At 41.3% G+C, this 15,147-nt stretch overlaps 1 protein-coding gene across 3 annotated transcripts in view; it reads left to right on the top strand.

The window, feature by feature from the left end:
* Positions 1-15,147, top strand: part of KDM1B (lysine demethylase 1B) — a 30,910-nt gene that overhangs the window by 9,457 nt on the left and 6,306 nt on the right. For 2 of the 3 annotated variants that reach the window (XM_058177878.1, XM_058177879.1), the window contains 11 exons: positions 334-450; positions 1,957-1,995; positions 3,710-3,914; positions 4,189-4,367; positions 5,303-5,479; positions 5,814-5,888; positions 8,812-8,949; positions 10,110-10,281; positions 11,128-11,255; positions 12,787-12,918; positions 15,035-15,109. In XM_058177878.1, coding sequence (XP_058033861.1) covers positions 334-450; positions 1,957-1,995; positions 3,710-3,914; positions 4,189-4,367; positions 5,303-5,479; positions 5,814-5,888; positions 8,812-8,949; positions 10,110-10,281; positions 11,128-11,255; positions 12,787-12,918; positions 15,035-15,109 — 1,437 coding nt within the window. The remainder of the gene's footprint in view (positions 1-333; positions 451-1,956; positions 1,996-3,709; positions 3,915-4,188; positions 4,368-5,302; positions 5,480-5,813; positions 5,889-8,811; positions 8,950-10,109; positions 10,282-11,127; positions 11,256-12,786; positions 12,919-15,034; positions 15,110-15,147) is intronic. The other variant, XM_058177880.1, reaches the window with a different exon arrangement.

The following is a 15,147-nucleotide window of genomic DNA, read 5'->3' as shown; positions in this document are numbered from 1 at the left end:
CAAAAATTAATTTGTTTAAGAAGATAAGTTCCCCACATTGCCTTGAGCTCTCAGAAGAAAGGTGGGATATACAAGCTATTAAGGTTTCCAGCAGGGAATTTACTCAGTCCTTACTCAGGGCCTGACTCCAAGACCTCTTCATGGAAAGCATGAGGTCTGCTCCTGGATATTTTGTGCCTGCTTTGTATTGTTCTCTCGTTGAAGCTTCAAGTAGTTTCCAGCAATATTTCTGAAATAAAGTGGCTAAATGTGATCCGGGTTCGTTTGAACTTTCTGAACCAATTTCCTTGCCTACATTTGTAATTCTTAAACTGTCGCTTATTAACCCCATAGGTTCAGTGCACAAAGGCGGAGTGTGGGAAGTGGCGTCAGTTGACAAAGGAAATTCAGCTTACCTCACAAATAGCCAAAGCATATCGCTGTGGCATGAAACTGAACAATTCTGCTAAGGTATTTCAACAACCATTTGCATTGGAATAGGCTGGTGGCTTGGTTGTTTCCACTTCTACCCCAGCTATACAGTTCTTCTGTGAACTTGCCTGTACGTAGATGGCAATGGACTATACATGGATCTGATGCTCAGTGGCTCCATAAACAATTGTGTTGTTGCATCTCTTCATATTTGCTAACCATTCATACCAATGACTTCACAGGTGCAGCTCTCCTGTAGTTTGCACTAAAGTAGTAATTCCCAATTCTTTTTTTTTTTGTAGCATCAGATATCTCTTGAGGGTCCCTGGGGGATCAACGGTGTGTTACTTACAGGCACATGACTTAATGTGTATTTTAGAGGAGGGTCACAGGTTAAATCAGAAATTAATTTAATTTTACTAAAGGAAAAACCGAGAGATTTTAGTGTTCCTTTTGGAAATCTTGTAAATGTTGGGATGCCAAAGTCTTGTGAGATTTTAATGATCGTCCACTATTAAGAAATTATATTGGCACTTGTTCCAGGGACCATCTGTGGCACAGCAATTGTTTTTGAGCGTAATTGTTGATTTGTTTCTTGCTTGTCAAAGGCAAGGTTTCCTCCCATGGCCTCGTTGGTTCTGCTATCGGTTGCAGTAGTGGTGGTGGTGATGGTGGTGGTGGTTCTTGGTCGTTTCTTCATTGTGGTGCAGATGGTGCAACTTTTCACATAATTGTCCACGTCTTTCTTTATGCTGGGCCACGAGAATTGCCTCCATGCTAAATATAAAGTCTTTAGGAACCCGAAGTGGCCTGCCAATTTAACGGTGTGGCTCCTCTGGAGGATTAAGGTGCGTAGGGAGTCTGTGATGTAGACTTTCGTCCCCTTCCATGCTAGGTCATCTCTTTTTATCAAGATGCGTTGGTTGTCTTGGAACCAGGGGTCTGTTAGCAGTTCGGTTTTGAGTTTCGCGGTTAGATCATTTGCGGGTTGGTCTTGTTGGTTGCAGTGTTGTCGTCTAGTAGTCACTTGGGTGGCTGTTTGGGCAGGGGGGCCGATGGCGTCTACTACGTCCTCCCGTTCACATTTGTATTGGGGCTTGCAGGAGAGGGCGTCAGCTAGAAAGTTCCTCCCCACTGGGATGTGCTTTAGCATGAAGTTGGACCAGTTGAAGTATTGAGCCCAGCGGACTTGTTTTGGTGACCTTTGTGAAGGAGGGGATGAATTGCCTGTAGAAATTTGTGAACCCTAGGAAGCTTTGTAGCTATCTGTGGCGGTTGCCAGCCTAGGACGGCTGTTAAAGTGTTTCTCTTTAAAAATGCTCTCCTTCTGAAGAAAACACTTCCCGTGTCTTAGGAAACAAACCTCCACACCCTTAGCTTTGAGTGTCAGGTGCAATATTGTGATATTGGACATCAGCAATACCTTTGCTTCAGTCACAGTATATTATCTAACTTTTTAAAAAGCTGCTTCATTTATGGTGCTGGTCGGGGGGGCAATTTTTTTTTTTTAGCTGGAAAGATTCAGGCTTCTTATATTTATTCCAGGTGGAAGGCTCAGACCAGTGTGCCATGCCTGAGGATCTGGTAAGCAATGTTTGTGATATTAAAATTGATGGATTAATAGAGGCTGTAGCCTTAGCCATGAATACATGATATGGTCCTCGACTTACAACCACAATTGAACCTAAAAATTATGTTGTTAAATGAGGCATACGTTAAGTGAGTTCTGCCCCATTTTACGACTTTTCTTGCCACAGTTGTTAAGTGAATCACTGCAGTTGATAAGTTAAGTGACTCTGGCTTCCCCATTGACTTTGCTTATCAGAAGGTGGCAAAAGGGGGAATCACATGATTCCCTTTGCAATCGTCATAAATATGAATCAATGGCCAAGCATCTGAATTTTGATCACATGACCAAAGGCCGTAAGTGCGAAAAACAGTCACAAGTCACCTTTTTCAGTGCCATTGTAGCTTTGAACAGGTCACTAAATGAACTGTTGTAAGTCGAGGACTGTGTGTATTTTAGAACTGATCACTTTTTGAGAATGCAGAGCTGTTGAATTAAAGTGATGTGGTTAGTATTCATGTTCTATATCTGCACGTTATTTCTGTTTTAGAAAGTTCAGAGTGAAGCACTTTTACCTTCCCAACAAAGTCTTAGCTCTTGAACCTTTCATACTGATGATGTTGTATGCTAATTAGCTCAACTAATTGGGCCGGGATAGCTCAGGCAGTAGAGAAGCCTGTTATTAGAACACAGAGCCTGCAATTACTGCAGGTTCGAGCCCGGCCCAAGGTTGACTCAGCCTTCCACCCTTTATAAGGTAGGTAAAATGAGGACCCAGATTGTTGGGGGGGCAATAAGTTGACTTTGTAAAAAAATATACAAATAGAATGAGACTATTGCCTTATACATTGTAAGCCGCCCTGAGTCTTCGGAGAAGGGCGGGGTATAAATGTAAACAAAAAAAAAACAACCTAGTTCTAACCATCTCGAATGAGTAATCTGTACACCTTAAGACATATTTAGAGAGCTTTCCTTGCACTGATAGAATTGGCAGATGTATGTATATATGTATGTTATTGGCTATGTGTAAAAAGCTGGCATATAGAATGCCTAGGAAATCTATAGAATATATGACTGTTTTAGGCAAAGTATGAATGGTACACAAACTGCAAAGTGTCAAAGTATTATTTTAATATGCTATATATTTTCCCTAGGCATTGTTTATAATACTTAGGCATTATGCAGAATGGCAAGAACTATTTAGGCAAAGGGTGAAAGAATCATGAAAAAGGTTAGGGCTGGGGTTATTCCTAACTCTAACCCTACATTGAAAAGATGTACATTTAAATGAAAGAAGAAATGCAAAGTAAAGTACAGGACTTTCTTACTGAAAACAACAACAACAACAACAACCAAGAGAAAATGAGCAGTATTGACCTACGTTGCAATAAGGAAGGCTAGAATGGGATTTTAGCAGGAGCATTTTGTCACTTTGCTTTTTGGCATGGCATAGAATGCCCAGGAAATGTGTGAAATAATAAACATATCATACTTTGACATTCCACTTTTGGTATTCTTTAGATTTCCTAGGCGTTCTACAAAATGCCTAATTTCTCATACTGATGATTACATACCTACATACATAATTATTTACACAAACATACAACTGTCAAATTTATCCTCTAATGTGAAATTCAATCAGGATTGAGAAATAATACTGGGGATGGGGAAGAAACTTGATTTGTTGCTGAGATTTTTCTTCTACACTTTTGCTCTAATGCTTCTTTCTAGAGAGTTGCTGAAGTTTCAGATCCTTGGTGGTATTCCATGCTTATCCTTCCTCCCCTATTGAAGGACAGCGTGGCTGCTCCTCTACTGTCTGCATACTACCCAGACTGTGTGGGGATGAGTCCCTCTTGTACTAGTACTCACCGATTGGTTAATGATTCCAGTCCGATGAAAATGGAGAGCTTAAAGACTCCACCTTCCATAGCTGGTAAGCCAAGATTTCTTTTCGGTCCTCCCTTAAATACTCTGTATTTAGAATTGAATTATGACTGACGGGCATTATCAGTTGTAGGTTCAAGCAGATTTATTCTCCCTGTGATCAGTCAACACTGCCACTGTGTATTTTCCATTCCACTTGATCTTGGTTTTTTTGTGGCTATAGTTATGAACATTTCTGGCATTGCAGAAATATTTATACTACCTTTACCGAATGAAAACTTAACTGCTTTTCTATGGGGGATTGATTCTTTCTTGTGTTTCAGGGATGAACAAATACTTCCAGCCTTTCTATCAGCCCAATGAATGCGGTAAAGCCTTGTGTGTAAGGCCAGACGTCATGGAATTAGATGAACTCTATGAGTTTCCAGAATATTCCCGGGACCCCACCATGTACCTAGCGCTGCGAAATCTCATTCTGGCCTTGTGGTACACAAACTGCAAAGTACGTTTTACGCATTCTCAAAAGATTGATCAAGTTTAATATTTTGATGACTTTGTGGGACTGTGAAACTTTTCTATCCATGCTATCATCTTCTTAGTGATTGTTCCTGGGCTCTGAAACGTCTTGTGAGGAAGACCAAGCTAATTCTCCTTACTTTGTGCTTTGTTCACTAGACCCAAAGGTTTTTATCTAAAAGTTTTTCACTTGTTAATTGATTTATTCATAAGGTTTATATGGTGCATATATTTCTTTTAGAAAAGGAAATACAGGATTGCAAAGTACTATTTTCTGAAGCATGTGTTTTCCACTCATTTAATTCTGATAATCTCACTTTATATACTCGGATAATTTCTTCACATGAAAGCTACACCACAACCTTCCTCAACCTGATGTCCTCCACATGTGTGGAAGCTATGATTCCTACAACTTCAAGTAATGCTTTATACTTCAACAACTTTGGAAGACATAATGTTTATAGTTGGTCTATCTCATACATATGCAACCCATGGATTACAAACTACAAGAAAGTTTTCAGTGTATCTCCAGGAAAGGTTGAACCAAATTTTTGTTTCCCAGAGAAGGGAAATGGGGATTGTAAAAGAAAAAAAAGGTTCTTTAAGTCATTTACAATCTTAAGGAATTGATTCCATTTCTTGAAAACATCCAGAATCAGGCTAATTTCCCCTGCTTTATAGGCCCTCCTTTCTGCTCCAAAAGTCAGGAAACATTGGTCCCATCTAGTTGGTGATGTCTTTTATTAAGCAGTAAAACTGTTGAGCGTGTCATAAGATTCTTTGTCATTATTTTTCAGAAGTATAGATAATTATAAGCCAGTATTCCTCAGTTGCAAGATAATTGGGTGCATGGTTTGAGTTGGATCTGCTTCATGACTCTTTTTCTCATTTTGGCTTTGGTTTTCTTCTCTCAATCTACAGGAACCTCTAACTCCTCAGAAATGTACTCATCACATAATTGTTCGAGGACTTGTACGCATTCGCTGTGTTCGGGAGACAGAACGAATTCTTCATTTTATGACCAGGAAAGGTCTGATTAATACAGGAGTTTTGTCAGTTAATCGAGCCCAAGCCCTGCTTCCCAAAGATTACCACAATGTAGGTCTTTTAAAATTTAGTATATCATTAAATTGATTATATTTCGGAATATTCTGAAAGTACAGAAACATCCCCACAAAGATTTTCAAAGTAAAAAATATGTTTCTGGTATGTTCTTAGTTTAGGAAATCCTTGATTTAATGACCACAATTTAGCCCAACATGAACTGTTATAAGTTAAGGACTATTGTATTAATTCTCTAGTTGGCAATAGTTCGCTTCAGTGGGAATATTATCTCTATACTTTATGTAACTTGTATGAAATCTTGTAAGGTCTATTTGACTAGTTTTAGAGAAATAGTATTTATAATAGTTCCTTCTTTCTTTCAATGCAGAAATCTGTAATTGTGGTTGGAGCTGGCCCAGCAGGATTAGCAGCTGCAAGACAACTTCAAAACTTTGGAATTAAAGTAAGACCTGATCATCTAAATCAAGATACTGTAATATTGTTGTCTTCTGGCATAATTTTATTACATACCAATAACTTAAACATGAACCTTTACAATCCAGAAAGTATTCTAGTGAATTATTCTATTACATAGTTAGGAGCAGAATTAGTATCTAGTTTAGTTTTAGTTTTAGTTTTATTTAGATTTTTATACCGCCCTTCTCCCAAAGGACTCAGGGCGGTGTACAGCCAAGTAATAAAACCATACAATATACACATTAAAACAAAAAACTTAAAACCAAGCATAATTATATAAATGGCCGAAATTTAAAACAGTCAATTTTAAAACCCTAAAATTCATACATAGCCCCAATAAAATTTAATAAAACTTTTAAGCCAGTCCCGCTTGAATAAATAAATGTGTTTTCAGCTCATGGCGAAAGGTCCGAAGATCAGGCACTTGGTGTAAACCAGGGGGAAGTTCGTTCCAAAGAGTAGGAGCTCCAACAGAGAAGGTCCTACCCCTGGGGGCCGCCAGCCGACATTGTTTGGCGGACGGCACCCTGAGTAGACCCTCTCTGTGTGAGCGTACGAGTCGGTGGGAGGCATAATGTCGTGTCCCACTCCTCCGCTGACGGCTGGGTCCGGGAAATCCGAATCAGGCTTGCCTCTGCAGCTCTGCCCAAAGTCCTAGCAAAGTCCTCAGAGCAGGCAGGAGACCAGTAAGTGACTTCAGCAAGATAAGTTTGACTTTTGCCTGACTCAGAGACTGCCAGAAAGTAGCTCCTTTATATAGGCCATGGGGTGTGGCTCCATGACTCAGCACTCTTTAAGGCCTGCCCCTCCCTTCCCTCTGTTGCCTCCGCCTCTCCAATCTTCTGATGCGAGGGTCACTCCAATCAGCTGTTCTTGGGAGTAAACCCTCCTCAGGCTCACCTGCTGTGGATGAGGGGGAGGGGTCTAGCTGCTCCGTTTGCCTGGGCATGGAGTCAGGGCTGGGGCAGGGAGATGCTCCTTCTTCTGCAGTTTGTGGGGGCATGGAGCCAGGACTTGGGCCGGAAGGCATACATTCCTCAGTGTTGGGGAGCAGGTAAGAAGGCCCCGGCTGCTCTGAGGGCGGGCAAGACACAACACATAAGGTAACAGCAGGCGGTCCCGTAAGTCCCGTAAGTACCCGGGTCCTAAGCCATGGAGCGCTTTAAAGGTGGTAACCAAAATCTTAAAGCGCACCCGAAAGACCACAGGAAGCCAGTGCAGGCTGCGCAAGAGTGGTGTTACATGGGAGCAACGTATGGCTCCCTCTATTACCCGCGCAGCTGCATTCTAGCTGAAGCCTCCGGGTGCACTTCAAGGGCAGCCCCATGTAGAGAGCATTGCAATAATCCAAACGAGAAATGACAAGAGCATGAGTGACCGTGCATAAGGCATCCCGGTCAAGGAAGGGCGGACCAAGCGTACTTGGTAAAAGGCCCTCCTGGAGACGGCAGCCAGATGGTCTTCAAACGACAGCCGTCCGTCCAGGAGAACACCCAAGTTGCGCACCCTTTCCATGGGGGCCAATAACTCGCCCCCAACAGTCAGCTGCGGTTGCAGCTGACTGTACCGGGATGCCGGCATCCACAGTCACTCCGTCTTGGAGGGATTGAGCTTGAGTCTGTTTCTCCCCATCCAGACCCGTACGGCTTCCAGGCACTGGGACAGCACTTCGACAGCTTCGTTGGGGTGGCCCGGGGTGGAAAAGTACAGCTGCGTGTCATCAGCGTACAGATGGTAACTCACCCCAAAGCCACTGATGACCTCGCCCAGCGGCTTCATATAGATGTTGAACAGGAGAGGCGAGAGAATCGACCCCTGAGGCACCCCACAAGTAAGGCGCCTCGCGGTCGATCTCTGCCCCCCTGTCAACACCGTCTGCGACCGGTCAGAGAGATAGGAGGAGAACCACCGATAAACAGTGCCTCCCACTCCCAAGCTCTCCAACCGGTGCAGCAAGATACCATGGTCGATGGTATCAAAAGCCGCTGAGAGATCTAATAGGACCAGGGCAGAGGAACAACCCCTATCCCTGGCCCTCCAGAGGTCATCCACCAATGCGATCAAAGCTGTCTCCGTACTATGACCGGGCCGGAAGCCGGACTGGAACGGGTCTAGATAGACAGCTTCATCCAGGTACTGGGGAAGCTGCTATGCAACCACACTATCTACAACCTTCGTTGAAGAGACTAAAGATTAAGATGACTTAAAAGTTATTATAATGTGGTTTCAATAGAGTTTAGCCAGCATTGGGATATGAGAGAGTCAACTGCCTTCTTACACTTCCTTCTTTAAGAAAAACGTCATATGCGTATGTCTTTGCTTAGCACTTCAAGAGCTTATATTTAGCAATAACAATATCACTTAGATTTATATACTGCTTCACAATGCCTTACAGTCCTCCCTAAGCAGTTTACAGAGTCAACGTATTGTCCCCAACAATCTGGGTCCTCAGTTTACCCACCTCGGGAAGGATGGAAGGCTGAGTCAAACCTTAAGCTTGTCAGGATCGGACTCCTGGCAGTTGGCAGAATTAGCCTGCAATATTGCATTCTAACCACTGCACCACCACAGCTCACCTATTTAGGTCTCACCTCACTTTTTGTAATTATATCAAAAGCTTGCTAAACCATGGGTCTCCCACCTTGGCAACTTTAAAACTTGTGAACTTCAACTCCCAGAATTCCTCAGCCAACAAAGCAGAGCAAAGCTGGCTGAGGAACTCTGGAAGTTGAAGTCCACAAGTCTTAAAGTTACCAAGCTTGGAGACCCCTGTACTAAACAACCTACATAATTAGATAATACTCTTCTATCCTCTTGATGACTCTGGGAAGTTATACTAACTGCTTAAAAAAACCCATTGAGAGTAAAGTGTTCCTTACCACTTCCATTACCTTGTTTGTACATTACAGGTCCTTGTGCTGGAAGCAAAGAACAGAATTGGCGGGCGAGTCTGGGACGATAAGACTTTCAAGGGGATCATTGTGGGAAAAGGAGCTCAGATTGTGAATGGCTGTATCAACAATCCTATAGCACTAATGTGTGAGCAAGTGGGTTGCACTTTTGAAGATGACACATTGCAGATAACAAGCTTAGAATATATTGATCCCTGTAAATGTACATCTCTTATTTTGGATACATTTTGTGTTTTGCTTGAGGATTTGAGAGTCTGAAGGTGTTCTAATTGTAGGTTTAGTGGGAAGCTTGGGAATGTTTTTTTAGTTTTATCACTTGGAAAAGAGCAAGGATTTGTCTAAAGCACAGGTGTCAAACTCGATTGTGTCATTTGATGTATTGCGACGATTTTTATCTTTGTGGAGCTGGGGGGGGCTTGGCCTACGCGTGACGCATCCAGCCTGTGGGCCGCCAGTTTGACATCTAACGGGTCTAAAGGTTTGTATAAAGGAATAGGAGATGAAGAGGTAAATTCAATTCTTAAGAGCAAATCATATTTTAAAATTTTAGCATTTGCTATTAAGCTACAGTTAACAATACTTCCCTAACAAATTTATGGGATACGATGAAAGCTTATTTAAGGGGGATAACAATAGCTTATATGGCAAAGAAAAATAAAGTAAAATGGAAAGAACATAATACCTAACGAAAGAAATTGAAAAATGGGAGAACCAACTACAAACAAAACCAGGAGATAATTTAGTCAAAGAAACTTTGACTCTTGCAAGATATAAATTAAATTTATTAGAAGAATTTTGCAAGAAAATTAAAATTTTCTAAACAGGGAATTGCATTCTAACTACTGTGCTACCGTAGTTCCTCTGTATCCAAAGTTTCTTCCTGCATCATGTATTTAAATTTATTATGGATTATGTCACTCTTGCAGTAAACAACAGACTACTCTTTTTCAATGAATAATCCTTGTCATTTAGAATGCCTATCCTACATGACTCACGAAAGGCTGATAAATACATGACTCACGAAAGGCTGATAGATACATGACTCACGAAAGGCTGATAAATACTTATGATAAATTAAATGATTGTTTCAGAGAATAGAGAATTCTCAAGTTTTCAAAAGTTTCCTTAGTTTTTGTTTCCTGCCTGTTTTGATACCATTCTGATTACTTGTCGTTAAAATACTGATAAATATTTTGTTGCAATAGCTGTTGGTTGGGATTATTGTGTATTGCTACCAATGAAAATGAAGTTTGAATTACTCACATGCTTCCACCTTTACATTTTTTTTTCTAAAGTTGGGCATTAAAATGCACAAAATTGGAGAGAAGTGTGACTTGATACAAGAAGGTGGAAGGATAACTGATCCTGCAATAGATAAGCGCATGGATTTTCATTTCAATTCTATCCTTGATGTTGTGGCAAATTGGAGAAAAGATAAAAGTCAACATCAAGACATTCCTCTTGGAGGTAAGAAAGAATCATGAAAGACTAAAATAGTGCAACCATGGCAACAGAATGCTTCTATGGCAGCATGGAATACTTCTATGGCAGCATCCATAGAAGTATGTATTTGTTGTCTATTAGCTTGTCTAATTTATACATTTGCATGATCACTTGGAACTCATGAATTGGGCCAGTTTGAATCCTAGCTAGATGTTTTGATGGTTTATTGAATGAGGATAGTTTGTCAGGTTCATGCAATGTACCAAGGGGAGAAAAAAAACAAAATATTTTTAATGTCCAGAGTACAAGTTTGGTCTTGTGTTGCTCATTGAGGAGAAAATAAAAATGGTCTCTTCTTCAAACTTTTTTTATTCATCATTTGCATGTATGAACAGCTGAAACTCAACCAGTCCAGTTGTTAAGAGGTTTCATTGAATTATTGCATTGCTAGGAAGATATACAACATTTGTAAGTGCAGAATTGCACCTTTGTATGGGATCTGGGAAAATTGTAACAAGTATCTTGAACCTGAAAATCAAGGTTTTGCATTTATTATGTTTACAATGGCCTTATATTAACACGAGAATGTGTATTGGTAGAGGTAGTTGTCTCTGTTGGTGACCTGTCCATCTGCATGTAAAATGCTACCATAAAGTGGTCACTAGATAAGACCTGAGAGTTTTAAAATTCTGGTATAAATATCAGGCTAGTGAGTTTAACTCTTTTTGAAATGTAGACTGTAGAAAGAAAAGTATGTATGTGTGTATGGACTTTATTTAAATACATGTGCTAAATCGTTGCTGAGATGACGGGACGCTGAGGTAAATGAATATTTCTACTAACTCTTGAATTGTTTTAAAACATTTGCAGATAAAATTCAGGAAATCTATAAAGTTTTTATTCAGGAATCTGGTATCCAGTTCAATGAACTAGAGGAAAAAGTGCTCCAGTTCCATGTTAGCAATTTAGAATATGCCTGTGGCAGTAACCTCCATGACGTGAGTGGAAATAACTTTTCTTATAATGACAGAACAATATGGTTAAAATATGTCTTGTCAATTGTCATAACAATGTATCTAGATCCATATTTTCTTATTAAGCAGACATGTTTCAAATTATAAATGTTTCAGGGCTTTAATTAATGTTGGACTGCTAACCAGCCGATTCTAACTGTACATCCTGAAGGAAAATTATAAAATGATTGGATGGGGAAAGTTAATGAACTAGCCTCCCAGAGCTTAGTAGGCAGTAGAATCCATTTTACACGACTGCAAAATTCTGGCAAGTGCAAATTTCATCCCTTGCAAAAAAAAGGAGATGAGATGATAGGCCAGGACATTGTATCAGCTCTGCCGAAAACCCACATCAAGCTATTCTCTTCTCTTTGAACTTCAACTGTTCCTTGTAAAGGAATGCCTATTGGTGGCTGAGTATGGGGGTGTTTTCCTTCTTTCTGCATGTTTTTCCATTCATTGTCGGCCTTGCTTGGTGGCAGGGCCCCTTTCTCTGTCTTAATTTGCAAATTGCCCTTTGTTGGCTACATACAAGCAGGGGTGAAATGCTCCCAGTTTGGACCAGATCACATGATCCGGTAACGATCAGGGCAGGTAGTTCGGAGAACCGATAGCAAAAATCCCTGCCCCCCACGCCCATTCCCACCCAATCGCCCCGTCCCCACTTGCCTACTTGGCAGCTTCCTGCTTCTTTTGGTCTCACTAGCAACTGAATCTGCCTGCCTTTTTCCTTGAATTGAGTAAGTTAGTTGCGGAGGGGGGGGCTTTAAAAAAATTAGTTAATTGGGGGTTTTTTTTAGGAGTTTTATTTATTTTTTAATACATAGTAATTTAAAGTTAAGGAAGTTTTAAATTTAGCTGCTTTTATCTAAAAATATAAATAAAATAAAATAACAAAATAAAGTATTTCTGCAACTTTCTGAGATTTGGTGTGTTTCTGTAGTGTTGCACTCTAACTACACAAACACACAAAATCTCACAAAGCTGTATGTGGCATTTTGTGTGTGTGTGTGTGAATCAGTTGTGTTGTGTGTGTGTAAAGTGTGTAAGTTGGTTTTTGGTACCTCTTATTGTTTTGTGTAGTTTATTATTTTTATTATTTAATGTTATTGGCCACGCCCACCCATCACCTGACTACCAAGCCACACCCACCAATTAAGCCACACCCACAGAACCGGTAGGGGACATTTTTAGATTTCACCCCTCTCTGAGAGCCTCTGTGGGTGAAAAGGATTAAAATGCTTCAAAAAACAGTAGTGCTTGTTGGAAGGGTTTTTTTAAAAAAATTTCATGCTCCAGTAAAGCTGGAAAAAGATAACGGGCTTGCAGTGTTAAATGTGCTAAGTGTTAGGCTTGCAAGAAGGGATGGTTATAGCTGCAACATAGGACAATTAGCCTTTCACATATAGGACAGTCAGGAGAATGGGGAGATTTCTTTATGTACATGGGAAAAGAAAATATGTTAACAGGAGTTAACTTGAATTGCAATTGAAGGAAGAATTCTCTTGCCACATAGGTTTCTGCACGGTCTTGGGATCATAATGAATTTTTTGCGCAGTTTTCTGGTGACCACACTTTGTTGAGTTCAGGATACTCGGCCCTAACTGAAAAATTAGCTGAAGGCCTGGATATTCGGTTAAATGTTCCAGTAAGTATCACAACATGAAGGAATAGTTTTCCTTGCTTTGTCATAGAGTATTTCATCTCGCTGGTGTTCAGTTTAGTTCTGTTTGAATTATAGCATATACACAAACTTTCCAAACTGCTTGTATGGGTCCTCAATTTAATATACATTTCGAAAGAAATATAAATAAGGCTTCATAGAGCCTATTTTAAATGTATACTAGATCTTTTAATAGTCTACAGCAGTGATGATGAATGTATTAAAATATGTATCAAAGGTGACATCACCATGATGTTTTGAATGGGAACCATCCAAAAAGTATCAAGTGTTCATCAACCCTTGATAACTATTCTCAAGAGCATACCCCATTCTTAGGAATTGTTGAGGCTGCATGAGAATGAGTGAGAATTCATACAACCTTTGGATACTCCAGAAGTTGCACAGGAGAACCCTGCTTTCTCAAGGCCTCTGGAGTCTCCAGAAATCGTGTGAGAATGGGGCATGTTTTGTGTGGTTTGCAGAGATTGCAGAAGAACATTCTCTGAAGCCACTTTAGGGACAAAGGCCTTGTGCGACCCAGAGCAGCCTCAGATAGGTTACCCAAAAATAAGTGGCACATGGCAGATCCTGGGGAGTGCTGGAAACTGCAAAAACAGTATGAGGTGGCCTTTTGATGACAGCTGTGGCACTAGACCTGAAATTGAGGTCCAGGCCTGTACTACAAGACCTCTATTTGAAACCCAAGCCCTGTCGTGCAATAGGGTGAGTGCTTGTCTTCACCTGGCTCCTGCCCACATAGCCATTTGAAAGTATGCAAATGCGAGTAGATAAATAGCTACCACTTCCATGGAGAGGAAAGTGCTCCTCAATGTCATGCTGACCACATGACTGCGGAAATGTCTTTGGACAGTGCTGGCTCAATGGTCTTGAAATGAATGTGAGTGCTGCCCCCTATAGTCGGCAACGATTAACTGCAAGGACCCTTACTTTTTCTTTCCTCTACTTCAGGTCCAGCCTCAATGTTGCCATTGAGTGCCACTGTTGAGGGTGGCCTTGATGGGGGAGGGGGGGAGGAGACAGAGAATTGTTTCTTTTTTTTATATATGTGCATATGTGTGACATACCAACAGAGTCAAATTTGGCATTTTCTGAATTTTTGACATGCCAAGCTGCATTCACTGTGTATTCATTTCTATAGTCAACTTATAGATGCTGCTTGCCTTTACAACCTCAAACCAAACTAGCTTATTAGCTCTCCTCTTCCAAACTCGAACTCCTGTCGTGTCCCACTCCTCCGCTGACGGCCGGGTCAGGGAAATCCGAATCAGGCGTGCCTCCGCAGCTCTGCCAAAGTCTTAGCAAAGTCCTCAGGGCAGGCAGGAGACCAGAAAGTGACTTCAGCAAGATATGTTTAGACTTTGCCTGACTCAGAGAATGCCAGAAAGCAGGTCCTTTATATAGGCCATGGGGTGTGGCTCCATGACTTAGCACTTATCCAGGCCTGCCCCTTCCTTCCTTCTGTTGCCTCCGTCTATCAAGTCTTCTGACGCGAGGGTCACTCCAGTCTGCAGCTGTTGGCAATTGACCTCCCTCAGGCTCACATGCTGTGGAGGAGGGGGAAGGGTCTAGTTGCTCCGTTTGCCTGGGCATGGAGCCAGAGCTGGGGGCTGGAGATACTTCCTCCTCTTCAGCCTGTCTGGGCATGGAGCCAGGGCTGGGGCCGGGAGGCATACTAGGACATTCCTCCGTGTTCGGAAGCAGATAAGAAGGCCCCGGCTGTGGTGAGAGCGGACGAGACACAACAACTCCGACTCTTCTCAGTGCCTCTCCATCATTTAAAGTTCTGCTGATTCATCAGAAATATCATTTGCTTTTGCAGCAGCTGAATCACACTGGTGGCTCACGTTCAACATACGTTATACTAGATCCAGATCCTTTTCTTGTACTCCTGCTAAGTCAGGTCTTCCATGTATTGTACTTGTGCCTTTTGCTGAAAATATTCCTGCTTTCTTCATGGATGATGTTTCAGCTTCTTTAATGTCAACTGAAATATATAAGGAAGAGAACTCTGGTCTACTTGTGTTAATGTCTTGATGCGGTACAAATAAGTATTTTACAATCTCCTTTTCATTCTTAAAAGGTCTGTCGCATTGATTACTCAGGAGAAGAGGTGAAAGTGACCACGAAGGATGGAACTCTGTGGACAGCACAAAAGGTGATCTCTCATTTTTGGAGGTTGAAGTCTAGAACAGG

The sequence above is a fragment of the Ahaetulla prasina genome, chromosome 3, assembly GCF_028640845.1.
Source record: "Ahaetulla prasina isolate Xishuangbanna chromosome 3, ASM2864084v1, whole genome shotgun sequence".
NCBI classification, from domain to species: domain Eukaryota; kingdom Metazoa; phylum Chordata; class Lepidosauria; order Squamata; family Colubridae; genus Ahaetulla; species Ahaetulla prasina.
The sequence above is the reverse complement of the archived record's forward strand: the minus strand, read 5'-3'. Positions and strand labels throughout refer to the sequence as shown.